The 27822-nt window shown below is 43.0% G+C and overlaps 1 protein-coding gene across 3 annotated transcripts in view; it reads left to right on the top strand.

The window, feature by feature from the left end:
• The window catches only part of zfyve26 (zinc finger, FYVE domain containing 26), a 125702-nt gene that overhangs the window by 87460 nt on the left and 10420 nt on the right, over positions 1-27822 (top strand). For all 3 annotated transcript variants that reach the window (XM_068039427.1, XM_068039426.1, XM_068039428.1), the window contains 11 exons: positions 4553-4581; positions 4678-4814; positions 7374-7594; positions 14766-14913; positions 16647-16856; positions 18554-18772; positions 19704-19901; positions 19992-20197; positions 21369-21507; positions 21659-21718; positions 25045-25227. In XM_068039427.1, the coding sequence (XP_067895528.1) occupies positions 4553-4581; positions 4678-4814; positions 7374-7594; positions 14766-14913; positions 16647-16856; positions 18554-18772; positions 19704-19901; positions 19992-20197; positions 21369-21507; positions 21659-21718; positions 25045-25227 (1750 nt within the window). The remainder of the gene's footprint in view (positions 1-4552; positions 4582-4677; positions 4815-7373; positions 7595-14765; positions 14914-16646; positions 16857-18553; positions 18773-19703; positions 19902-19991; positions 20198-21368; positions 21508-21658; positions 21719-25044; positions 25228-27822) is intronic.

Below are 27822 nucleotides of genomic sequence, written 5' to 3'. Positions count from 1 at the left end.
ATTACTGTAGGGTTAGTATAAATGGATGATTGTTGGTCGGCACAGACTCGGTGGGCCGAAGGGCCTGTTTCAGTGCTGTATCTCTAAATAAATAAAAAAAATGCAATGTGCCTGTTGAATACATCAACGCATGATAGCTCCCTGCTCTTCCTGTTGTGGGATCAGGCTAGGCAGTTGATGGAAAGAAACCCTGGCACCATTTCAGGTGTAATCCTCCACTGCCTGCTTACTCACTGCACAGCCGCTGAGCGTTGCTGAATTTTTTCCTCTCCCTTTACTGGTCTAAATGAGCTGAAATATTGTTGACACAATAGAGAGAGCAAGCGGTTTAAAAGAGCGGCGGGAGAGAGAAAGCTTGCGAGCGGTACCAGTGAGCAGTTTAAAAGAGCGGCGACAGAGAGAGAGAGAGCTAGCGAGCGGGACCAGTGAGCAGTTTAAAAGAACAGTGGCAGAGAGAGTGAGCGAGCGGGACCAGCTCATTCTGAGAAAAAAAAATCCAAGTGCGACATTACAGGAAAACAGGTAGGTGGTCGGTTGGTGTTTTTTGTATCGTTTGTCTTTCAAAACTCGGGTAATTTTAGTAATTTTTTTTTAATTCATTCATGGGATTTGGGCGTCGCTGGCTAGTCCAGCATTTATTGCCCATCCCTAATTGCCCTTGAGAAGGTGGTGGTGAGCTGCCTTCTTGAACCGCTGCAGTCCATGTGGGGCAGGTACACCAACAGTGTTGTTAGGAAGGGAGTTCCAGGATTTTGACCCAGTGACGGTGAAGGAACGGTGATATAGTTCCAAGTCAGGATGGTGTGTGAATTGGAGAGGAACTTGCAGGTGGTGGTGTTCCCATGTATTTGCTGCCCTTGTCCTTCTAGCTGGTAGAGGTCACGGGTTTGGAAGGTGCTGTCGAAGGAGCCTTGGTGCATTGCTGCAGTGCATCTTGTAGATGGTACACACTGCTGCCACTGTGCATCGGTGCTGGAGGGAGTGAATGTTTGTACGTGGGTGCCAATCAAGCGGGCTGCTTTGTCCTGGATGGTGTTGAGCTTCTTGAGTGTTGTTGGAGCTGCACCCATCCAGGCAAGAGGAGAGTATTCCATCACACTCCTGACTTGTGCCTTGTAGATGGTGGACAGGCTTTGGGGAGTCAGGAGGTGAGTTACTCCCTCAGGATTCCTAGCCTCTGACCTGCTCTTGTAGCCATGTTATTTATATGGCTACTCCAGTTCAGTTTCTGGTCAATGGTAGCCCCTAGGATGTTGATAATGGAGGATTCAGCGATGGTAATGCCATTGAATGTCAAGGGGAGATGGTTAGATTCTCTTGTTGGAGATTAGTATTTACTAATACTAATAAAACTTAATAGATTGGATGGTGAATTTTTCCTATTAAGTAAATAATAGTTAATTCAAACACAAAGGGGATGAAAGGGTAGGTAATGTGTTGTAGTTGCAGTATGTGGGAGCTGGTGGATGCCAGTGTGATCCACAGCAAACACATCTGCAGTAAGCAGCTCGAGAAGCTTCGGCTGCGAGTCTGAGCTAGAGGCCGAGCTGCAGACACTGTGATGCATCAGGGAGGGGGAAGGTTACCTGGACACTTTGTTCCAGGAGGCAGTCACAGTCCTTTGCAATTGTCCAACAGGTTTGAGGTTCTTTCAGCTTGTATGGATGAGAGCGAGGGCTGCAGGGTGGATGAGCAAACTGACTATAGCGCCGTGGCACAGGAAGCCATTCAAGGGCGGGGAGTAAATGAAAATGTAGTGGTAGTAGGGGACAGTTTAGACACCATTCTCTGCAGCCAAGAGCGAGAGTCCAGTAGGCTGTGTTACCTGCCCAGTGCCAGGGTTTGGGACATCTACTCAGGGCTGGAGAGGAACTAACAGTGGGAGGGGGAGGATCCAGTTGTCATGGTCCATGTGGGTACCAGTGACATAGATAGGACTGGGAAAGAGGTTCTGCGTAGGGAGTATGAGCAACTGGGGGCTAAATTAAAAATCAAATTAGTCACAATACCATAGAGGAGGAATTCTTGGAGTGTATACAGGATGGTTTTCTGGACCAATACATTGAGGAATTAACTAGAGAACAGGCCATCCTAGACTGGGTATTGTGTAATGAGAGAGGAATAATTGACAGTCTAGTTGTGCGAGACCCCTTGGGGATGAGCAAACATAATATGATAGAATTCTTCATCAAGATGGAGAGTGATGTAATTGACTCTGAGACTAGGGTCCTGAATCTTAATAAAGGAAACTTCAAAGGTATGAGGTGCGAATTGGCTATGATGGTTTGGGAAACATTACTAAAGGGACGATGGTGGATAGGCTATGGCAAACATTCAAAGAGTGCATGGATGAACCGCAACAATTGTTTATTCCTGTCTAGCGCAAAAGTAAAACGGGAAAGGTAGCCAAACCCTGGCTTGCTAGGGAAATTAGAGATAGCATTAGATCCAAGGAAGAGGCATACAACTTTGCCAGAAAAAACAACAGACGTGAGGATTGGGAGCAGTTTAGAATTCAGCAAAGGAGGACCAAGGGATTGATTAAGAAGGGGAAAATAGAGTACGAGAATAAGTTTGCAGGGAACATAAAAACTGACTGTAAAAGTTTCTCTAGGTATGTGAAGAGAAATAGATTGGTGAAGACAAATGTAGGTCCCTTACATTCAGAAACAGGGGAATTTGTTATGGGGAACAAAGAAATGGCTGACCAACTAAATGCATACTTTGGTTCTGTCTTCACAAAGGAGGACACAAATATCATACCAGAAATGTTGGGGAACACAGGGTGTAGTGAGAGAGAGGAACTGAAGGAAATCAGTATTAGTAGAGAAATGGTGTTGGGGAAATTGATGGGATTGAAGGCTGACAAATCCCCAGGGCCTGATAATCTACATCCCAGAGTACTTGAGGAAGTGGCCCTAGAAATAGTGGATGCATTGGTGATCATCTTCCAAGATTCTATAGACCCTGGAACAGTTCCTACAGATTGGAGGGTAGCTAATGTAACCCCACTATTTAAAAAGGGAGGTAGAGAGAAAGTGGGGAATTATAGACCAGTCAACCTGACGTCAGTAGTGGGGAAAATTCCGGAGTCCATTATCAAAGATTTTGTACCAGAGCACTTGGAGAACAGTGGTAGAATCGGCCAGAGTCAGCATGAATTTACGAAAGCGAAATAATGCTTGACAGATCTACTAGAACTCTTCGAGGATGTAACTAGTAGAGTTGATGAGGGGGAGCCAGTGGATGTGGCTTATTTGGACTTTCAGAAGGCTTTCGACAAAGTCCCACATAAGAGATTAGCATGTAAAATTAAAGCGCATAGGATTGGGGGTAGTGTATTGCGATGGATAGAAAATTGGTTTGCAGACAGGAAACAAAGAGGAATAAACGGGTCTTTTTCCGAATGGCAGGCAGTGACTAGTGGGGTGCCACAGGGATCAGTGCTGGGACCCTAACTATTGACAATATATATTAATGATTTACCTGAGGGAACTAAATGTAATATCTCCAAATTTGCAGATGACACAAAACTGGGTGGGAGGGTGAGTTGTGAGGTGGATGCAGAGGCGCTTCAGGGTGATTTGGACAAGTTGAGTGAGTGGGCAAATGCAGTATAATGTGGATAAATGTGAGGTTATCCACTTTGGTAGCAAAAACAGGAAGGCAGATTATTATCTGAATGGCTATAAACTGAGAGAGGGGAATATGCAACGAGACCTGGGTGTTCTCGTACACCAGTCGCTGAAGGTAAGCATGTAGGTGCAACAGGCGGTAAAAAAGGCAAATGGTATGTTGGCCTTCATAGCGAGAGGATTCGAGTACAGGAGCAGGGATGTCTTGCTGCAATTATATGGGGCCTTGGTGAGGCCACACCTGGGGTATTGTGTGCAGTTTTGGTCGTCTTATCTGAGGAAGGATGTTCTTGCTATAGAGGGAGTGCAGTGAAGGTTTACCAGACTGATTCCTGGGATGGCGGGACTGACATATGAGGAGAGATTGAGTCGGTTAGGATTATATTCGCTGGAGTTCAGAAGAGTGAGGGGGATCTCATAGAAACCTATATAATTCTAACAGGACTTGACAGGGTAGATGCAGGAAGGATGTTCCCGATGGTGGGGGAGTCCAGAACCAGGGGCCATAGTCTAAGGATACGGGGTAAACCATTCAGGACTGAGATGAGGAGAAATTTCTTCACCCAGAGAGTGGTGAGCCTGTGGAATTTGCTACCACAGAAAGCAGTTGAGGCCAAAACATTGTATGTTTTCAAGAAGAAGTTTGATATAATTCTTGGGTCTAAATGGATCAAAGGATATGGGGGGAAAGCAGGAACAGGCTACTGAGTTGGATGATCAGCCATTATCATTATGAATGGCGGAGCAGGCTCGAAGGGCCGAATGGCCTACTCCTATTTTCTATGTTTCTGTGTAGCTACTTTGTTTCCAGAATTGTCTTGAAATTTATCAATTATTATATGTTCAATGTCATACATGAAGATATTTTGTACATTATTTTATGATTTTGGTTCACTTTTTGTTTTTATTTCCTATAGTGAAAAAGAACAACTGGATCAGGGAGAAGGTGAGCAACAGCAACTAGATGATAGTTTGTGAAAATATTCTGATTTATTTTCCAAGCTTAATGACCTATGTGTACAATTCTATTTCTGTGCATTAGTGCCCATAAGTTGTGGTGAAGGTGGTTCGGATCTTGCTGTAGCGCTCCCGATGCCCCAGATGGCAGAAGTACATTGGAACCTGACTCTGAATGAAGATGAAAATGAAAATGAGCGCTGTGAGTTTTTCTATGAGCAGGTGAGAGATATAAAACTGTTGACTTCCTGGTCTTATACTTTGTTGTAGGGGTGCCTGATAATTACAATTTCAATTAGATGCAGTTTCTGGAATATGAACCTCAGTTGCATTTTGCAACCAGAACAAATGTAGCTCGCTTCAAAAGAAACAATAAAAAACCTTGCACTTATATAATGCCGTTCTCAAGGTATCCCAAAGCACTTCACAGCCTGTGTAAACAGTTCGACTCTGACATCAAGTATGGTTTACAACATACTGCGTTTATTGTACTCGACCGAATTGAGATGCAGGTAGTGGGCTGGATTCTATGAGCCCACCGCCAAGATTGGTGGTGAACTCATAAAATGGCGGCCGCCTGTGTGGGCCACACGCCAAAGAGCTGCCATGATCTTAAGTGCGGTGGCTCATTTAAACAGTTGTGGAGGAGGTGGGCTGTCCGTCCCCGGCAATGGCGTCGGCTGCATGTGTGCAGAAGTGGGTACCATTTTTAAAGGGCAGCCAGCCCTGCTGGCTTATTTAAATATTTAAAGAAATATACACCAAGATTTTAAAAAAATACATTTCTTTTGCCCCTTTTCCACTCCCCAAATAACAATTATAACTATTTGCCCTCCCCCCCCCGCCCCCAGCCTCCCAAAACACTTACCTTTTTATATCTGATCTCCCCCCCCCCCCCCCCCCCCCACCCCTTCCCACTATTCCATTCACCCATTACGTGTATTTGACCCCATCCGCACCCCCCCACTCTGCACTGACAAACTTACTTCCTCCCCCTCCCCACCAGAGTCACACCTTGTTTCCCCGGACAGGGATCTGAAGGCGCGGAAGTGCCAGCTGTTGTGCCGAAGATCGCAGCGGGCCCTCAAGTTCTAATTTAAGTGTATGTAAATTAATTTTATTGATTTGAAATAGTGGTCCCGTCGTCCAATGGCGGGGGCGCTGCCACGGAGCCTCGCCGCCACTGGGAGGATTGGGCCGGGCCCTGCGACGTCAAGGTCAGTAGCGGGCCTCATCCGAAGCCATCTTCAGGCTCCCCCGCCACGGATCATGACGCTGAGGGCCTCTTCAAATCCAGCCCAAAATCTTTGAGCTGTGGGCGTACAGAGTATTAAACAATATTACTGCTTTTCCCCAGGTAGATAGGTAACCTGTGTTGATTCTTTGCAATCCCAAATCTCAACAAATTGTTTAGAAAAGCTGACGATCTTTTAAAGGCTGTCTTTCACAAACACTGTCATTGCTGATTCATTATGGCATGACAGTGTTACTGTGAATAAGACCCTCAGAAAAGAAATATTTCCTTCAAAACAACAGATGCCAACCGGTTACATCCTATCCTATTGTCCCATTTCCTGTCTCAAGACTGTTTTAGCTATCTTGTTTCATAATGTGGCCACTAAAGTAAGTCAATAAGCATGAGTCACATCCTGCAATTTGAGCAAAAACTAAGCAGCACTGTGGGCTAAATTGTACCCTGACATATTAAACCCTAAATCATCCTAGGTATGGACAACCTTAATGACTTCATTATTTCTAGCTTCAATAAATCTGTAAGTAAAAAGAAACCAAAAGCCTTCTTCATGTGAGATTGAACTAATTCCTAATCCTTGATATAAATGTATACCAAACTATGCTATCTTACAACCGTCAATCTTTAGGTATAGTCACTTCGGTTTCATAGCCATTTGCACACAGCAAGGTCCCACAAACAGCAATGAGATGTATGACCAATTAGTCTGTTTTTTGTGGTCTTGATTGAGGGATAAATATTCCATAGACACTGGGAGAACTCACTGTTCCTTTCTCAAATAGAGCCTTCAGATGTATACCCACTTGAACAGGGAAACGGGGCTTCAGTTTAATGGGTCGTCTGAAAAATGGCACCCCTAACAATGCAGCACTCATTCACTACTTCATGGAAATGTCAGTCTAGATTATGTGCCCAAATCCTGAAATGTTGCTTGTTACCACAGCCTTCTGACTCATGAGAGTACTGCCACTGAGCTGAAGTGGCATTTAAAGAATGGTAAAACATATGACACAGTATAGCGGAATTCCTTTAAATGCTCCCTTCTGAGATCAAAAAAATCTATGAATTTCTCTACATAATTAGAATGCTAGAGCTCCCCAATAATTTGCCTGAGAAAGGCACTGGGTTGAACAATCATATATGACATAGGTTTCAGGATTGATCCCTGGTCTGTGCTGATTGCTACCTCAACTGAGACAGCAGTCAGCATTCCACAGTTGCCCCTCTGTGTCCATGAGCTAGGGATGAGGATGTAATTATCCAAGGTTTTTTTTTCCTGGTTACTGTTTGTGACCTCTTGGAAAGCCCTAGATTTCTTCTTGCATCTTATCTACCAGGCATTTTGTCACATTGAAGGGGCACAGGTGATGGGAACTGGAAAACAAGCTAACTTGAAAGCCACTTTCACCTTCTTGCGGCTTGTTTCAAATTGGGTGCAGAAAAACTTGGAAGCAAGTTACTTCGTGAAGAATAGGAGGAAACCTATAGAAATGAGGGCATTAAATGAAAACTGTTGTAATATCTCACAGGCTCCCAGTGCTTCCTTGTGTATTGCCATACTGAATCTGCACAGTAATAGTATGGTGTGCGGCCATCAGTTGATAGAACACTGCAGCAGACTGTCTCGAGCATTAATGAACCCGGAAGTGGATGCCTGTCTTTTAATGGATATCATGAAGCAACTTCTTTTCAGTGCTAAAATGATGTTTGTGAAAGCAGGAAGGAGCCAGGACCTGGCCCTTTGTGACAGGTGAGTCACATTGTCATTATTCCAGGTTCAGAAATACTATAATTGATAACTGGGGTGCTCTTTATATAATAGAAATCTGTTTTATTAAAGGTTGGTGCAGTGGATCTTCATGATGCTGTGACCTATCCACAGTTCTTTATGCATCCACTTAAGTTTATTTTAAATGCAAATATTAAGATTACACCCCTCCCCCCCCGCAACTTGCCAAATGGTTCAGTAAGTTCACTATGTGGCATTGAGCTACTCTTACCAGGAAGCCCTACTACCTGCATTGTGCTCAGCAAGCAGAGCCATGGCGGTAATAAAAACAAAAAATGCTGGAAATATTCAGGCTGGGCAGCATCTGTGGTTAGAGAAACAAAATTAACATTTCAGGTCTATGTCTCTGTTTCTCCACAGATGCTGCACAGCCTGCTGAGTATTTCCAGCATTTTCTGTTTTTATTTCAAATTTTCAGCATTTGCAATATTTTGCTTATGTTTTGGAGCAATGGGGGTGTAGTTTGGCCACTTCAGAGAAAGTAAGGGAGAAAAATTAGCTATGGCTTCTCCAGATGAGCATTCAGCAACCCCTGCTGGAAGTGTTTGGATGTTGGACGGATCACGATGGTTATATCGGACATAGTTATAGCCTTTGCACACAATGGGCCCAGCGGGTTGGATGGTGGCATGGGGGCAGTTGACTGCGTAAAATTGAGCCAGAGGCTCTGGGAGGCCTACCCGCCCCGCTGCAGCTTCCTGTCAACTTTACGGTGGTCGGACGGGGGTGGGGGGGGGGGGGGGGGGAGAACGGCCCGCCTGCCCGAGGCCACTCAGGGCCCTTATGTGGCCACTTAACGGCCACTGAAGGGCCGTCGCCCGCCTCCATGGGTACTTTACCCATGGCAAGTGGGTGTGCTGTGGACGTGAAAGGCCGCCCAACGATAGCTGCCGTCCTTTGAGCGCCAGGTGGAGGGGGGTGGTGGGGTCCATGGCCGTCGGGCACAGGGTCATAGAGTCATAGAGAGATACAGCACTGAAACAGGCCCTTTGGCCCACCGAGTCTGTGCCGACCATCAACCACCCATTTATACTAATCCTACATTAATCCCATATTCCCTACCACCTACCTACACTAGGGGCAATTTACAATGGCCAATTTACCTATCAACCTGCAAGTCTTTGGCGGTGGGAGGAAACCGGAGCACCTGGCGGAAACCCACGCAGACACAGGGAGAACTTGCAAACTCCACACAGGCAGTACCCAGAACTGAACCTGGGTCGCTGGAGCTGTGAGGCTGTGGTGCCGCCCCTGCCTCCCAACCCACACCCGGGACCCAAGACGCCGCCCCTCCCCCCAAACGTCTACCCTAACCTCACCAGGGCGCGACTGATCTCCCTGGTGAGGCGTGCCCAACTTACCTTCCCTCCTGGTTCCATGCTATCCGCTGGGCTGCAGTCCCAGCCACCGCTCCCGGTGGTACTGCTGGGACTAAGAGCTGCAGGCTCCCTGATTGGCCGGCAGTTCACTGAGGCAGGACCTCCTCCCTCAAGCGGGTGGAAGTCCTGCCTCGGGACTGTTAAAGCCCGGGGACCCATAAAATGCGCGACGGATCCCCGGGCTAGGCGGAAGCGGGTTCGCCACTGACTTTTACGTCGGTGGTGCATTCCCATCCGCCCAAGGTAAAAACCAGCCCAATAAGTCTACAATTTGATGTGTAGAATGGCCATTTATTGCAATATTGCAGGGTTGTTGATGCTGCCAGCACCACCCTTGGATCCTTGCACTAATATAACTTGCAGGCATTAAGCGACTAAATGAGCAGGTAAATAGTGAATGTCTTGCGTGTTGATGGTATTGAATTCTGCAACAAGCAAACATCACAGCACACTGCTTAGGCTTTTGCCCAGCTTTGGTCTCCTGTACTGTGCAGTGCAACAAAATCAGCATCAAACAAGTCTAACTTTAAGCAAGGTTTTATTTTGCGAGTATGGAGCACAGTACAAAGGTTGACTCGGTGCTTATTCAGTTTCAGCCTTCACTCTGATCACCTTATTGCTTTGTTGTTTATTAGCACTTTGTTCATTGCACATTTTTCAATCGTTATTCATTCACCTCTTAAACCTATAGCATGCTTACAGTCAGGTTTCTAAGTCACTTTTAAGCAACAGTCATTTGAATCATCAGAAACTCTGCTGCTAACAGTAAGCAATTCTTGTTTATTCCCAAACCTGCCCTGACTGTGCTGGAAATGTATATAAGTCCAGCTTCAAGCAGACAACGTTAGTATTCCTGAGTACTGTGGTCAAGAAGTTTGCCTTATTCTCAATTTAACCAACAATTGCAGTGTAGATTTTAGCTCAGCAGTCTTGGTCCATTTAGGATAATAACAAACAGTCTCTGCAGGAGTATGATTTAGGCAGAGGTAAAATTCACATTCAGTTTTGTATAAGGTCTATATTTCATGCATTTTAAGTTTTGTCAACAAAGAAACAATATTCAGTTCAGTGATAACTGAATAGTAGCTGCATTTATCACATTCTCAGATGTCTCAAAGGGCTCCACGACTAATTAATTACTTTTGAAGTGGAGTCACTATTGTTTTCCTACATCATTATAGTGACTCCACTTCAAACATAGTTCATTGTTTGTGAAGCATTTTGGGAACCCCTGGGGACATGACACAATATAAATGTAATTTTCTTGGTATTGCAGTGAGGTAGAGACAGGCATATTGTGAACCCCACAGACCTCATGTATTAAAATATCTTTTTAAAAAAAAGGGAAAATCTTTTTGGAAAAAAAACCCTCTGGTGATAAGGTGAGTACTACTAAAGTGTTTTTTTTATTAAGGACTTTAGATTGGAGTGGGTAGAACAAGGCCCCTAGTGTAATTAGTATTTTTTAATTAAGGGAGTAACTAATTAACCTAAGGGTAAGTCATGGCAGGGGAGCTCAGCCCTGTGATATGCTCCTCCTGTGCTATGTGGAAAATCAGGGATGCTTCCAGTGTCCCTGATGACCATGTGTGCAGGGAGTGTATCCAGCTGCAGCGACTGGCCACCCGTATTACGGAGCTGGAGCTGTGGGTGGATTCACTGTGGAGCATCTGCGATGCTGAGGACGTCGTGGATAGCACGTTTAGTGAGGTGGTCACACCGCAGGTAATGGCAACACGGGCAGAAAAGGGATGGGTGACCACCAGACGGAATAGTAGGCGCAGGCAGATAGTGCAGGAGTCCCCTGTGGCCATCCCTCTGTCATACAGATTTACCGCTTTGGATACTGTTGGGGGGGGGGGGGAAAATGAACACCCCCCCCCCCCCCCCCCCCCCCGAGGAGAAAGCAGCAACAGCCAGGTTTGTGGCACCACGGAGGGCTCTACTGCACAGCAGGGGAGGAAAAGGGGTGGAAGAGCTATAGTGATAGGGGATTCTATCGTAAGGGGTGCAGACAGGCGTTTCTGTGGCCGCAAACGAGACTTCAGGATGGTATGTTGCCTCCCTGGTGCTAGGGCCAAGAATGTCTCGGAGCGGCTGTAGGACATTCTGAAAGGGAAGGGTGAGCAGCCAGAGGTCGTGGTCCATATTGGTACTAACGACATAGGCAGGAAGAAAGATAAGGTCCTGCAAAGTGAATATAGGGAGTTAGGCAGAAGGTTAAAAAGCAGGACCTCTAGGGTTGTAATCTCAGGATTACTCCCTGTGCCACGTGCTAGTGAGGGTAGGAATAGGAGGATAAGGCAAATGAATGCGAGGCTGAAGAGCTGGTGTAGGTGGGAGGGCTTCAGCTACTTGGATCATTGGGATCTCTTCTGGTGCAGAGGTGACCTGTACAAGAAGGACGGGTTACATCTAAACTGGAGGGGGACCAATATCCTTGTGGGGAGGTTTGCTAGTACTACTCGGGAGGGTTTAAACTAGTATTGCAGGGGGTTGGGACCCAAAGTAGTAGTCTGTCCAATGAGATAGTTGAGGCAAATGTAGAGGTTAAAGCAAGCAAGTCCAGTAGGCAGGCTGGGCAGGGGCAGGACAGGGAGCGTGGAAGGTCTGGTAGGCTAAACTGCATTTACTTTAATGCAAGAAGCCTTACAGGTAAGGCAGATGAACTCAGAGCATGGATCGGTACATGGGATTGTGATATTATAGCTATTACGGAAACGTGGTTGAGGGATGGGCAGGACTGGCAGCTCAATGTTCCAGGGTACCGATCCTTCCGGCGTGATAGAGGTGGAGGTAAGAGAGGAGGGGGAGTTGCACTATTGATTAGGGAGAACATCACGGCACTACTTAGGGAGGATATCCCGGGGGGAATGTCCAGCGAGGTCATATGGGTAGAACAGAAATAAGAAAGGGATGATCACTTTGATGGGATTATACTGTACGCCCCCCAATAGTCAGAGGGAAGTGGAGGAGCATATACATAGGGAAATCACAGCTAGGTGTAGGAATTATAGGGTTGTAATAGTAGGTGATTTTAACTTCCCTAATATTGACTGGGACTGCCTTCGTGCTAAGGGATCAATGGGGAAGAATTTGTTAAGTGTGCCCAGGATAGTTTTCTGAAGCAGTATGTGGATGGCCCTACTAGAGAAGGGGCTACACTCGACCTCCTCTTAGGAAATGAGGCTGGGCAGGTGGTTGATGTGTCAGTGGGGGAGCACTTTGGGACCAGTGACCGTAACTCTATTAGCTTCAAGATAGTTATGGAAAAGGATAGGACTGGTCCTCAGGTTAAAGTCCTAAATTGGGGGAAGGCTAATTTTGATGGCATCAGACAGGAGCTCTCAAAAGTTGAATGGGAGAGGCTATTTACAGGTAAAGGGACATCTGGCAAGTGGGAGGCTTTTAAAAGTGAGATAGGAAGAGTTCAGGGCTGGCATGTTCCTGTTAGATGGAAGGGCAAGACTGGCAAGTTTAGGGAACCTTGGTTGACGAGGGATATTGAGGGTCTGGTCAGGACAAAGAAGGAGGCATATGTCAGGTATAGGCAGCTGGGATCAAGCGAGTCCCTCGAGGAGTATAGGGGATGTAGGAGTACACTTAAGAAGGAAATTAGGAGGGCGAAAAGGGGCCATGAGATTTCCCTGGCAGATAAGATAAAGGAGAATCCCAAAAGATTCTATAAGTATATTAAGAGTAAAAGGGTAGCTAAGGAGAGAGTAGGTCCCCTTAAGGATCAGTGTGGTAATCTATGTGTGGTGCCATGGGAAATGGGCGCGGTCTTAAATGAATACTTCTCGTCTGTACTCACCGTGGAGAAGGTCGTGGAAGGTAGTGAGTTCAAGGGAGGGAACAGCGATATCCTGGATCATATCAACATTACAAAGGAGGAGGTGCTGGAGGTTTTGAAACGCATTAAGGTGGATAAATCCCCAGGGCCTGACCAGGTGTATCCTAGGATGCTATGAGAACAAGGGAGGAGATTGTTGGGGCCCTGGCAGAGATTTTTGTATCATCGTTAGCCACAGGTGAGGTACTGGAAGACCGGAGGATAGCTAATGTTGTGCCTTTATTTAAGAAGGGCAGCAGGGATAATCCAGGGAACTACAGGCCGGTGAGCCTTACATCAGTGGTGGGAAAGTTATTGGAAGGGATTCTGAGAGATAGGATTTATATGCATTTGGAAAGGCATGGTCTGATTAGGGATAGTCAGCATGGCTTTGTTTGTGGGAAATCATGTCTCACTAATTTGATTCAGTTTTTCGAGGAGGTGACCAAGAGGATTGACGAGGGCAGGGCGATGGACGTTGTCTGCATGTACTTTAGCAAGGCCTTTGACAGGGTCTCGCATGGTAGGCTGGTCCAGAAGAACACATGGGATCCAGGGTGACCTAGTCAATTGGATACAAAATTGGCTCGGTGATAGGAGGCAGAGGGTGGTAGTGGAGGGTTGTTTTTCAGATTGGAGGCCGGTGACCAGTGGTGTGCTGCAGGGATTGGTGCTGGGCCCTCTGTTGTTTGTTATATATATTAATGACTTGGATGTGAATGTAAGGGGCATGATTAGTAAGTTTGCATGTAAGATGACACCAAAATTGGTGGTATAGTGGACAGTGAAGAAGGTTGTCTAAGGTTACAACAGGATATAGCTCAACTGGGAAAGTGGGCAAGGGATTGATAAATGGAATTTAACGCAGACAAGTGCGAAGTGATGCATTTTGGGAAGTTAAACCAGGGCAGGACATATACAGTGAATGGCAGGGCCCTGGGGAGTGTTGTTGAGCAGAGAGACCTTGGGGTGCAAGTACATAGTTCCCTGAAAGTGGCAACACAGGTAGACAGGGTGGTGAAGAAGGCGTATGGCATGCTTGCCTTCATCGGCCGAGGCACTGAGTACAAGAGTTGGGACGTCATGTTACAGTTGTACATAACGTTGGTTAGGCCGCATTTGGAGTACTGTGTGCAGTTCTGGTTGCCGCACTACAGGAAAGATGTGATTAAGCTAGAGAGGGTGCAGAAAAGATTCACAAGGATGTTGTCTGGTTTGGAGGGCTTGAGTTATAAAGAGAGATTGGATAGGCTGGGGCTGTTTTCCCTGGAGCGAAGGAGGTTGAGAGGGGACATGATAGAGGTATATAAAATTATGAGAGGCATAGATAGGGTAGATAGCCAGAGTCTGTTTCCCATGGTAGGGATGACTAAAACTAGAGGGCATAGAATTAAGGTGAGAGGGAAGAGGTTTAAAGGGGATCAAAAGGGTAAATTTTTCACACAAAGAATAGTGGGTATCTGGAATGAGCTGCCTGAGGAGGTGGTGGAGGCAGGAACAGTAGCAACATTTAAGAGGCCTCTGGACAGGTACTTGAATGAGCAAGGCATATAGGGATATGGAATTAATGCAGGCAGGTGGGATTAGTATAGATAGGCATTATGGTCGGTATGGACGCGGTGGGCCGAAGGGCCTGTTTCTATGCTGTACGACTCTATGACCTCAGTCTATTATGCCATGCTGGAAAACTTGATCGCACTGGAGAGCTGCAGAGTGCGTAACCTGCCCATGTGCAACATTGTCACCCTGAAGAGTTTGTCTGAGTGCTATTCCACTTGCAAATGTGTGGAAAATGTCTATGGCATCTTTTTCTATGAATTTGCCACCTCAACGAAATTGAACAATCCCTTAAATAAACAGTGCATTTCTTGTAGAAGTGCCCTTTCAAGCTTAATTTTCTGGTTTCTGTCACTTCATGCAGTTATATCAGCAAGGTGGATGTAGTGAAGATTTTAGTTGCTGCTAACTACCAGGATGTGCCTTCTCTTGAACAAATCCTTCAACCAGCAGCCATCACAAGACTGAGAAATAAGCTTTTGGAAACGGAATACTATGCACTAGCTGTTGAGGTACGTGAAGACAGAAATGCATTTAGTGTCTGATAAAGCAAAAGCGAGTGTGGAGATTTCAAAATACTGTGAGGTTGTTTCTCTGAACTACAAAGCAGTACTCAGAAATTTCACATCTGATAAAATACTTCAGAATTGTAGTCACAGTTGCTATGTTGCATTCATGCCTTTGTTACCTCTAACTTAACTATTCCAACCCACTCTTGGCTGGCCTCCCACGTTCTGCCCTCCTTAAACTTGAGGTCATCCAAAATTCTGCTGCCTGTGTCCTTACCTGAACCAAGTCCCCTTTAGTTTAGTTTGGAGATACAGCACTGAAACAGGCCCTTTGGCCCACCGAGTCTGTGCCGACCATCAACCACCCATTTATACTAATCCTACACTAATTCCATATTCCTACCACATCCCCACCTGTCCCTATATTTCCCTACCACCTACCTATACTAGGGGCAATTTATAATGGCCAATTTACCTATCAACCTGCAAGTCTTTGGCATGTGGGAGGAAACCGGAGCACCCGGAGGAAACCCACGCAGACACAGGGAGAACTTGCAAACTCCACACAGGCAGTACCCAGAATTGAACCCGGGTCGCTGGAGCTGTGAGGCGGCGGTGCTAACCACTGCGCCACTGTGCCGCCCCTGTCCTTGCTGACCAACATTGGCTTCCAGTCAAGTAATGCCTTGATTTTAAAATTCTCATCCTATTTTCAAATCCCTCCATGGCCTCACCCCTCCTTATCTCTGTAATCTCCTTCAGTCCTTTAATTCTCCAATATCTGCGCTGATCAAATTCTGGCCTCTTGAGCATCCCCAATTTTAATTACTCTACTATTGGTGGTGGTACCTTCAGCTGCCTGGGCCGTAATCTCTGGAATAACCTCTCTAAACCTCTCTGACACTCTACCTCGCTTTCCTCCTTTAAGACGCTGCTTAAAGCTTATTTCTTTGACAAAGCTTTTGGCCATCTGCCCTAGTATCACCTTGCGTGACTTGGTGTCATAATTTGCTTTATAATGCTCCTGTGAAGTGCCTTGGGGCATTTTATTACATTAAAGATGTGATCTAAATACAAGTTGTTGTTGTAGGCAAATCTTGAAGCCAATTGCACACAGCAAGATTTCACAAATAGCAATGAGATGGCTGACTAGTTATTGTAATTTTATGGGTATTGGTTGGAATGATGTTGACCAGACATTGGTGCTCCCTGTTCCTCTTCAAAGCATTCTATTGGATTTTTTATGTTCACCTGCAGCATGATAAGGTTTTGTATCATCCAGAATGCAGTACCTCTGACAGTTCAGCACTTCCTGAGCAATGCACTGAAATGTCACTTAGTTCCTGTATTGGGGCTCGAGTCTACGATGTTCTGACTGAATGTTGAGCATGCTACCAACTGAGCCAACTTGTCAGTCGTACCCTAGGCTTTACTATTGGGAAAGTGTCAATTCAGTTTCTGAACTAACATTTTAACCAAGTCCAGAGCCTATCCATGCAGGTTAACCTCTTTTAAATCAAGTTCCCGGATGCTTTGTCTCCTGATCTTGTAAATAACTTGTGCTACTTCCTTGTTGAGTTGGATTTCAACAGTAATATTTTTGAGGTATGTTCTGTTTAGGAATGCGAAGCAGTGTAAGAATTTTAATTTTGACAAAGTTATTTTATTATTCCCATTGCTCAATTTGTATTGGGTCAAAGGACGATTTGGTGATGTTGACTGCTTTCACTTTTTAGGTTTCAACTAAGAGTGGACTGGATCCGGGTGGCGTCTGGCATGCTTGGGGTTTGGCCAGCCTCAAAGTGGGGAACTTGTCTGAAGCTCGAGAGAAATTCATTCGTTGCTTAAAGCCACCATTCGACCGAAACCAACTGACTCTTGGTCCTCCTCTCTTGCAAGAAGTAGTGCAGCACCTAGAGACATCTGTTAAACCAGTCCTTCCTGTGGTAATGAGCTTTTTATTTTGCAGCAACTTCTAAAAATAATGAACTTGGAAATGTGCAAGATATGTCAATACGATGACTAATTTTGCTGTGATGCTATTCTCTTAGACTTATAGCATTACATGTCCGTTGTTTATCTTTATAAAATGGTGATTTCAGTGTAAATGGCATTACCAAAGTGAAACTGAGTAATCCAATTGCATGTCTATAATGCAGAATTTCTGAATGAGACTAAATAGAGTCATACTTCAGGAGGATTCCTTTGCATATTTACTTCATTATTTAATTAAAAGCAGGATGTACAACAGTAGAACACAGAGGCACAATGTAAATATGAGTATTTAAAAGCTTATTAGTAAAAAAGAAACCTGATACACGTATTAGGACAATTAACTGTATTTCTATTTCTTTGCCCTAAAATAATCCTTCCTTTTTCAAGCTAAAATGTTCATCAAGGAAAGTTTATTCTCTGATCAACCTTGTTTGTAATTTGGATAGTGACTAGAATAATCAGTGATGTTTAAGAAAAGGAGCAACTGCAACATGATGCTTGTCTGAAGACAGAAGCTAGAAGTTTTCAGCTTTTAAATTCAAGATAGCCAGCTGCTTTCAACAAAAGGTTTGGATAATATACAGCTTGGAAAGGTACAGCTGATTTGCCAAACATAGGAAGAAGTGGATAAAATTGATGCATCTGAGAGAGGATTTCCTTCTGCTGAGTCTCTGGGATTGTGGGCAAGTCCTTGTGAAAGAGTGGATTTGACTCATCCACTCCCATCAGAAGCTCAAGTGCCTCATGTGTTTAATACAGAGAAAATCTCAATGAATAATGTTAATAAATAAGAAACCTATTTCAAGAGGTGGGTGGTGCAATCTATATTTAAGCATTATAGATGATTATATCTGATTATATTTTCCAACACTGTGTGGTGGAAAAGGAAAGATGATGGGAAAGAGTGTCTACTTTGGCAGCAATCGGCAATCCAGCTGCAAATTAGGTTGGAAATAGCGTTAGTTTTCCAAAGTGAAATTATGATTCACATTTCTGTTCAAATTCATTTGGATAATCAATGTAAAATCTTTCATGAACTAGTGCTATCAGTCTGCATTTTGAAGTGCAGTTCTTTTTCCCCTGCATTAAAAAATAACCTTGATATATTGAATAGTGGTAACCTACTGCAGTTTTATTAATACAGCTGAAAATGGGTTTATCTCAAAAAATAAGCATTTTTATAAGAGTGTCTAGCCTACCACCTGTGAGAAACCCAATTTTAAATAATTGAAAATGACTTTAGAAAACTATACAGAACCATTTGCTAGTTTCATTGGTGTACAATAGTCATTTTATTAAGTTAAGTTTTTTTAAAGATCAGCGCTTTTAAAAGGTCCGTCTTAATAAAACAAAACGTAACTTTAAAAGCCTGCTTGTAGGGCCGCAAATGGACGCAATTAACAGAAATTTCCATGTTGATTAATTCAATCTTGGGGCATGGACAGTTATGGCCAGGGCAGGCCTTCAGCACGATATTTTTAATCCAGCATATAAGTTTGCAGAAACTTAATTTGTACAGAATGTAACTTGAGCTTGAGATTTCTTGATCTTTGGCACTGGCTTGGTCAATTTCAGGCAAATTGTGAGGAAATGCTACCCTGCTGTTTTGTTCTGATGGTTATCTTTATTTCCATTTGTACTTAAACAGCAGGATGATGACATTCTTGCCCCGCTGAGAGAATTGGAGGCTGCACTGAAGGTTGAAGGTGCATGCTTTGAAATTATGGGGGATGGAAAGATCAAACAACAATTCTTTTACCAGGAGTGCCTGTTCTACTTGCAAACTTATGGTACTAACTTGGCCATCATTAGTTTTTATATGAGACACAACTGCATGAGAGAAGCACTGCAGCATCTGCTGGATAAGGTAAGACATTGCTGTTGCCATACTTGGATTTACCAAACAATAATGCATGCACATTGTATAAAATTACTTGGCATAAATGGATGATTAGTGATGTACCCAGGATTTTGATGATGTGGATTTAGCTGCAGGATTTTCCAGCCATGGACAAAGACAGGATGCAGGTTACCTCCCTGCTTTTTCAACTGGAGAATATGAGAATGCCCACAAGTAGGAGAAAGCAATGTAATTTAAAATTCGATGTGTATTTCATTTTTAAACTAATTCTTTGGTGAGATCTGACAGAACAACTACCAAATTAGCTTTTCCAGAATCTCAAGATTACTGGTGTTTTGGGGAAATCCTAAACTAGAGGTCATAAATATAAAAGAGGCAGTAATAAATCCACCAGGGAATTCAGGTGAAATTTCTTTACACAGTGACTGGTTAGAATGTGGAACTCGCTACCACAGAAGTAGTTCAGGAAAATTGCATAGATACTTTAAAGGGTAAGTTAAATATCACATGATGGAGAAAGGAATAGAGGGATATGTTGATAGGGCTGGATGAAGAGGGGTGGAAAGAGGCTTTTGTGGATCATAAATGCTATCATAAACCAGTTGGGTAGAATATGTTTCTGTGCTGTAGATCTGTGTAAACCTGGTTAATAAGCCTTATTGTTTCTAACTTGGAGGAGGGTAAAAAAAGAAAGCAATAATGTTGGAAATCTGAAATAAAAATACAATATGCTGCCAATTAACAGATGAATCTGCAGTTTGAAAGAGATAGTGAGGTTGGTGTTTTCGGTTGTAACGTTTCAGAAATAAACTTTCTTTTTTGGAGACTTACTGGGCTACTGTGTTTTTCCAGACTTTTCCATGTTTAATTCACAGTTTCTAACTTAGTTTTGATCAAAGCGCAGGATTATATTTTGGATTGTATTTCTCACTTTCAGGGTTGTCCTGAAGAAGTGTTCATGCGAGGAATTTTCATACCAAGTTATGAAACTGGAAAACTGCATGCTTTAGAAAATTTGATGGAAAATATGGATCCAAGCCTGGAGAGATGGAGTTGCCACCTGATTGCATCCTGCAAACATTTGCAAACAAGGGGTTTCTTCAACATTCTGTACGATTTGCAGCGTTTTATGAAGGTAATTGCTGTTTTTGACTTGTGCATGAACCTTTTTCACATGGACCTTCGTAGATGTATGGAGAAATATGTTGTAATGTGTTCATTTCAGGACCACATGCGAGCAGCCATGACGTGCATCAGGTTTTTCAGTCACAAAGCAGAATCTTATAGAGCACTGGGAGCCAAACAAGATTGGCTGATAGAAGCTAAAAGTCACCTGAAAACCTATTTGCAAGAAATGTCCAGCCGCAGCTCATCGAGAAAGAAAATTGTCAATTCTTTTCGCAAAAAAATGTCTGCAGCGGATGTCTCAAGGTAGCTGGATAAAATCTGTAGGACTAATAAGTTGGGAACCGAAAACTTGAAAATACATATGCTGTATATACACACACGAAAGCTTGGGTATCATTTTGTCATATTTGGGAGTCCAAATGCAAGCTCAAGCCAGGCTGTTGTCAGTGAGTTGTTACCAATGAACACTCTAGAGCAAAAATTAGCCTCAGGCAGAGGTGACAATATTAAATAAACATTTTCAATTTTTCAATAACTTGTAGCTCTCAAAATCGTGAAAATTCTTGTCAAAGTAAATTTCTTATCCTAGGAGTAGGTAGCTATCATTATCATTGCTAACTCGCATCTATTTCTAATGAGCCTGTTTCTGGTCTAATAAGACAAGAGAAAGTTATAGTAGCCAATGCAAGTGAATTAGACTACCTTCTCCTGTACTGTTAATATAGTGGCTTTGTTTACTTTGGCAGGGGAATTCTGGGAGAGGAGTGCAGTGGTGAAGTGTTCACCATTTATTGTATGTTTAAAATAAAAAGGAACCTCCCTCCTGTCTTCTCTCACTGCTAGAGAGAAAAGCTTATCGATCAGTATTAGTAATGTTACCACCCTACGAGTAAGACATGAAGCAAAAGGAACTTCCTTATTATGAATTCCTCATAACCGTTGGATCAATCTCTTGACATTCCCTACCTAACCATTGTGGGATCACCATCATCACAAGAATGGCAACAGTTCAAGGAGGAGGCTCACCACCGCCTTCTCTAGGCAGCTAGGGTTGGGTAATAAATGCAGCCTTGCAGTTCATCACCCACCTCCTGAGAACAAATTTTAAGAAGGCTTTTGATCAGTCGACTGGTAGCATCTAGGTTTTAGTTTGATCACCTGCACTTCACCTGTGCCATGAAGAGCACCTTCAAAGAGGGAGAGATTGCTTGGTGCCTTCAGTTCTTTGCTATTTGATTGCACTTTAAAAATAAAACAGGGCGAAAAGTATAATGAAAGCACCTTTTCTTCATGTCATGATAAAATTCAATCGTTAACCAATTTTGATTGAGCTGCTATAACAGTAAATCCATTACAGGGGTTTGAATCACAGACAATATGTCCATGCAATCGACTAACTGAAGCAGACCAGTCGTAACAACAGAGCTACGTGTTGCTTGTCATTTGACCTAATCTTTTTGCATATTTATTATAGGTACATAAATACAATTGAGCTGCAGATTGAAGTAACCAAGTTCTTGCATCGTTGTGAGAACTCAGGAACTTCAACGACCAGTGGACCTCCTGCCAATCTCTTTGGGAATAATAAAATGAAGACAGAAGTTGCATGCAAGGTGTGTTATCTTAATGCAGTGTGTTTTGAAATGTTATTCACAGGGGCACACGTGAAGACACAAGTAAACAAGAACCATTTTTGTATATAGCTGTAATATATTGATCTAGTTGTCAATTAAATTTCACTGGTACTCATGTTCTCTGCTGCAGGTTCTGCTTGGAGGTAAAAACATTGAAGAAGGTTTTGGAATTTCTTTCAGAGTTATTCAGGTAATAATAATGCTCTTTTCCATAATGTTATAACACTCAACATTGAATTCAACAGTTTTAGATTGTAATGTCTGCCCCCATTTTGTTTCATTTTTCTTTGCTATTTTTCTCTCTTATTTCCTTTTCTTTGCTTTCAGATGGCAGCTATTCAGGATCCTCCATTCACACCTCCTCAAGACTCATCTTTTGTTACTTTACTTGTCCCATTACCACTCTCATTGGCTTTGCATCATGAAAGCTTTTGCCATTTAATCTCTCCTGCCCTCCACCCTTTCACAGACCTTCTCTTTTGTTGCTCTTCCCACTCTCCTCCCTTTTGTTTGCTCAAAACCTGTTACATTTCCAACATTTCCTAGTTCTGATGTAAGGTCACAGCCCTGCTGTTTCTGTCTTCACAGATGCTGCCAGACTGCTGAGTACTTCCAGCATTTTCTGTTCTTATTTCAGATTTCCAGCTTTTGTTTTTTGCTTTTGTTATAGCTCCCTTGATGACCTGAGCTGTACAGCTCTCAGATGTTCCAGATTTGATCCTTATTCCCTGAGTTAGTAGTACAGATGTTGTGCTATAATTAGTCGTCATCTCTGGGCTGGGGTAAAATGAAATTAACTGAAGATTCTGCTTCTGAATCCTCTTCTGTAGACTCTGCTGGAAGGTGTATGTATATGTGTGGATTTTGGATGATGACGAGATGGAGCTTTGCTGTCACACCTTCAAATATCTAGATCGACACATTAAGAATCTGCTGCTAGTTGAAATATTGGAGAGTTGCTGGAAGTCATGGCACCTTATCCCAGCATGGGATAGTATCTTTAGGAGTGAAACATAAAAAAGACACCTCCTTAAAAATATTGTTTCATGAAAGAGTAGGGGTGTATCTTTGGTACAATGAACAGGGAGATACTGTCAAATTTGAAACTTAAGAAAAAAAGCACTTAACAGATAAAAAAGATCCCCAGAACAAATACAAAAAAAATTGAAAAATTACTAAAAGGGAGAGCAGGAAAGCTAAGAGGGAGTATAACAGAGAATTAACAAAAATAAGCTGTATGGTAATAAAGACTTTGAAAAAGCACATTTGTAATAAGAGGACACTCAAGACGTAGTGGAGAATGAGGAGTGGAACATATATTAATTACGTGCTAGGCTCCTGTTTGCCCAGAGGAGATGAATATCGAGATTGTATAGCTACCAGAGGTGGCTACAATGCAGATTATTATTCAATGGGAGTTTATTCAGATGTAAGATAGGCACATCACACAGGCACAGTGTTTAGACGAGAGGATTCTGAGGGAAGCTCGGGAGGAAAGATTGGAGGTTCTATAATTTTCCAAAATTCTTTGGAAAAACAGGATAAAACAGGGATAGTTGTTAACAATGTTCCTTCTCATTTTTCTTTTGTGCGCGACCTGTTTCTTGCACAGCACAGTCCCTTTAAGATTGCTGTGCAAATACCCGCCTTAGGGGATGTTGGTTGTGCACGGCCTGTTGCACTGCGTGGTACGTTCCGTATTGTTGCACTCTCATGCCTCTTAGTTCGCTAATGACCAATATTTCCTCTATCAGAATCTATAACACAGGAGGAAATTACTAAGAATTCAAAGAAATTTGAGTTAATCAGGCCCAGTCCACAGGGATTTCCAAAAGGCTTCACACACTTTGGGCTGAATTTTACCAGCCCCTCGCGCCGTGGACCTCTCTCTGTGCGGCCCCCCCGCCACACGGCAGCGGGCCCTTCAACTAAATACTGCAGATGAACATTTAAAATATTTAAATATACTTACCTGCAGGCGGCGGCCTTCCCACTCCGATAGTACGGCCACCGTTCGTGCTCTGCGCGCCTTTGGTACGCCGTATGGAGTCCCGGGCGAGAACCTGGTGGGGAGGGGGGAGTAATAAAATTTTCAGGGCAGGAGGGGTGGAGGAGCGGGGAGATCAATTTTAGTTGGATGTGGGGATGGTGGGAAGGGGTTGAAGGGCAAATGTAAAGAGGTTGGGGGGAAAGTGCGGGTTGATAAAGTTTCATTTTGTGCCGATGTCTCTTAAAAAAACATTTGGGGTGGGGGGAGGGTGGGAAAGGGCCTCCATTATGTCCGTAATTTTTATACAATAATTCTTCATAATTTACCTTTAAAACTTTAAATTTCTCCTAAGGGCTTACAGCCCTTTAAAAATGGCGCCGGCGTCTGCGCGGTGGCGCCAGACGCTGTTGCTGGGGATGTGACGGCCACCCCCTCTACGTCATCGGGGGCGGCCGTTCCGCCCCCACTATTTGAATAAGCCCCCACGCGTGATATCGCGGGGGGCTCCTCAGCGGCTGCTGAATGTGGGTGCTGCGCTGAGTTTAATTTGGGCGCCGTCGCAAAACGCGGCACCCGAATAAAATTCAGCCCCTTATGAAATGGCAGGATAAATAAACAAAATGCAGTGAATGTGGTTTATGTGCATTTTCAGAGAGAATTTGATAAGATACCAAATAAGAGATGATGAAGGAAAATGTGGTCATGTGAATGGAAAGATAGTTGTGGCGGAAAGCAAAGGGTGGGAATAAAGGGAAAAGTTGATTGGACTGGAAAGATCTGGTGAGTAGGGGTCAGTTTGGTCTCTTTTCTGTACATACAAATGATCTGAATGGAAGAAACAGTACACAGAATTGGTCAGAGTTGCAGGTGGGGATCGGAATGTGGTAGGGCGGTAGGGCCAGTGTTGACGAGGTTTGTGAAATACTGCAGGAGGACAAAGGTCGGCAAGGAGGATGGACAGATAAGTGTAAAATAATGTGAAATATGAAGAGCTAAAGAAGCTTATAACCTTTTGGTCCATTGTATCTGGGTTGACTCACAGCTAGAACAATCTACAACTTACACCATTGTCCTTTCTCCCCACAGCTGCTTCTTCAAATGTGTATCCACTTTTCCTTTAACTGTGCAATGATTTCTGCCTCAACTACTTGCTATTGCAAACCATTCCATGTTCCAGTAACTCTGTAATGGAATTTCTCTCAACCTTTCTCCTCACTCAGTGGCAATTTCAAATTGATAACCCCTCATCACTGATTTCTCAGTCAGAGTCAGTAGTCTTCCCCTATTCCTCCTATAAAGCCCCTCAATTTTAAAAATCTATGGTAAAACTCCTCTGCTTCAGTGATATTGTCGCAGTTTGTCAAGTTTCTCCTAACTCTAGGTTCGCTTCTGTGCTGACATCTTAAGTTTGGTTACTAGAACGCTTAATACATTTTTCTAAATTTCTATACCTTCTTAAAGAACGGAGATTATTGTTGTTCCAGTTTGTATTCCGTACTTCCTATTTATTTTTATTTCCAACCCAGGACTTCCAGTTAAATGCAGCTGCTGTCTATGATAAAGCTGCAAAACATCTTCTGCAACATCGCAAGTTCTGTCAAATCAGACAATTACTGAAATGCGTTAGTGAATCGGGAGTAGCTAGCGGCGATGATACTGATAACTTGCTCATCCGATTTATTGAAGGTGGTGATGAACAGCTCTCACAGGTGAGGACAGTCTAATCTTTCACCACCAATGGGCCAGTGTGCCTCACTTTCTTTCAAAAAAGAGAATAGATCATATCCTGTTGAATAAATTGTCCTGCAACCCTCAGGCCTATTATAGTGGACTATTTCTTCCTCTGTCCAGGTCATTTGGAATACTAGAGATGGAACTATCTGTTCTTGCACCACATAGTGCCTTAAAATATGGGCTGCAGTTGAGTAGAGGGATGCAGCTGTAGTCTGTTTAATCTATTCACCTTTAAATTGGTGGCTTTGGCATGGTAGCAGGAGTGCAACTCCACTTAAAATTTAAGGAATATTCCCAGGAAAGACTCTGGAACAAAAAGTTTGCCTTACATTTTGGGAACTTGCCAAATAAATGAAGTCTAAACTTGCATAAGTTACTGAATTCTTCATTACATAAAAGGCCAGTGGACTCTTCCTATGTTCAATTTTGGACTGTTATAGCACCCAACTATGACAGAAGGACATCCAGTCCAGCCCGTCTTTCTTCAGTATTGAAGTAAGCATTGAACATAAATTTTCATCGTAAGAGCACACAATTCATCCAGTCATTTTCACTTCTCGAGATGCAAAAAGTAAAAGTGCTAACTCCCTGGTGAGATAAACGTTGCCAGTTTTAGGAAAAGTTCTAGGATGTTCCTCCTGATTCATAACACAATTAAGCAGGTTCTAGCTTTAGTCATACCTATTTAAACTTTCTGGGAAATAAAAAAGAAATCAAACCGTGAATTGCCAAATTTCAGTGGGAAATGTTCTTTTTGAATAATTTCAATGATCACATCTGCCAAGTGTATTCACTTGAATTAACAATCATTCGCTTTGATGTATTGGGACTGTTTTAGATGGAGGTCACTCTTGGAGAATAAAGCATCTGATATCTATTTAAAACCTTAGGATTTCAAACTGGGATCCGTGGAGCTTAGGGGGTTCATGATGGGATCGGGTATGTCTCAGGCTGGGTGTACTATGTTTTATGTGCAAAATATCTCAAATTCTGTATTCCTTTTCTATACTTTTCTATATTTATTAACTTGCTAGCACATTTTTGCTGTGTACATAGATTAATAAGGAATGTTTTCTCCAATGATTGTACTTTTTTCTTTTGGAAGTTAGGACAGGGGATTCCCAGGAATGCATTAATATTTACAGAGGATCTCGGAATATTAATATTTGTAGATTGAACTGCATAGAGACTAGTTTGAGCATCACTGGGTTTGCAACCTGTCTCATTGTTGCCTTTGAAACTCATTCTTATTACGTTCTTGTTCTTGACTGCTCTGCATCTGTCAAGTTGCAAACTTTGCCACATTTGTTCTACCCAGAATGCATTCATTGCAGACTGAAGAAGCAATGGTGTCCTCTGCTGGGGAAAAACACCATTTAGAATTTAAACTAAATCTCTCCACTAGATGCCAGCATGTGGCTCAGATTATTCTTCCTGAACAGATTTTGGGGAAGAGAAACTTTTAGGTATGGATTTTTAATGTTTTAGTTTCAAGGCAAATTGTTTTCTGCAGTGCACTGTCTATTATTTGCTATTTGTCATATTTGTAAAACCAATTTAAATATTTTTTTCCAGTACAGCAAACCTGGAACTCCTTGCCTTCTTTAACCATTTATTTCCTGTACAGTCTTCAGGCTTTTAAAACTCAAGTTTATTGTTCCCTGATTTAAACTGAATGATTTTCTAAGCCTTGCTGGTGTGCTGCATAATGGACTTTGGCTCTTGACCTTGGTTTCTCAATTTGAGAAGAAAAAAGTGATGAGCACCTTAGTTAAACATAACATTTTTGTGCTGGAAAAAGTCAACTGTAAAATAAATGGACTTGTATGAGTATGGCCAAACATAGAATACTTTTTTGTTGCATAATAAACATAGAAAATAAAATTCAGTTTAGATGCATGAGTACTTGTTCTGGACTAAGATTTTCATCAGATCTTTTAGTAGCTTGTCTTTTCTCAATTTGATAGAACATTAAACTCCCACACACAACTATTTTATTCATAAAATCAAGGATTAATAACCCACAGAACAAACTCCAGGCCTCCTCCAAAGCAATTTCAAAGACCAAAACGTTTATTTATAAATGTTAGAAAATATGTTTGGCTTTCGCTTGGTCTGAATTGATGTCAAGTTTTTTCTGAAGACACTTTTCCTTAAGACATCTGTGCTTCCAGTGATCTATTCTACATATCAAAGATATTTTATTGACTTTGCTGCTATGGTTCTACAACAGGGTTGTCCAAATTGAGCGAATTTTGAAAGATAAAGGCATTAAAATTTTATCTTACTGATAAAAACAACAAATGTGCATTTTTGTGAAGATGCTTTAAATGAGAAGACTAATTTATTGACTTACTTTCTCGTCGCTATATTGAAAACTGATTTAGTGACATACTTGGCATTGTTTTTGCTTGCATAAGTAGTCAGTCTCTGCCTGCTCACTTGATGTAGCAATGCAGAATATCTGGAAAGATATCCATCTGTCGGGAGAGATCTTGTTCTCTCTGTCTCTCCCTGTGTTTCCCCCCTCTCTGTGTCAGACTATCGCTCTGTGTCCCCCCCTCCCCCGT

Source organism: Heterodontus francisci, chromosome 9, assembly GCF_036365525.1.
Source record: "Heterodontus francisci isolate sHetFra1 chromosome 9, sHetFra1.hap1, whole genome shotgun sequence".
In the NCBI taxonomy this organism is placed as follows: domain Eukaryota; kingdom Metazoa; phylum Chordata; class Chondrichthyes; order Heterodontiformes; family Heterodontidae; genus Heterodontus; species Heterodontus francisci.
This window is presented reverse-complemented; position numbering and strand designations above follow the sequence as displayed.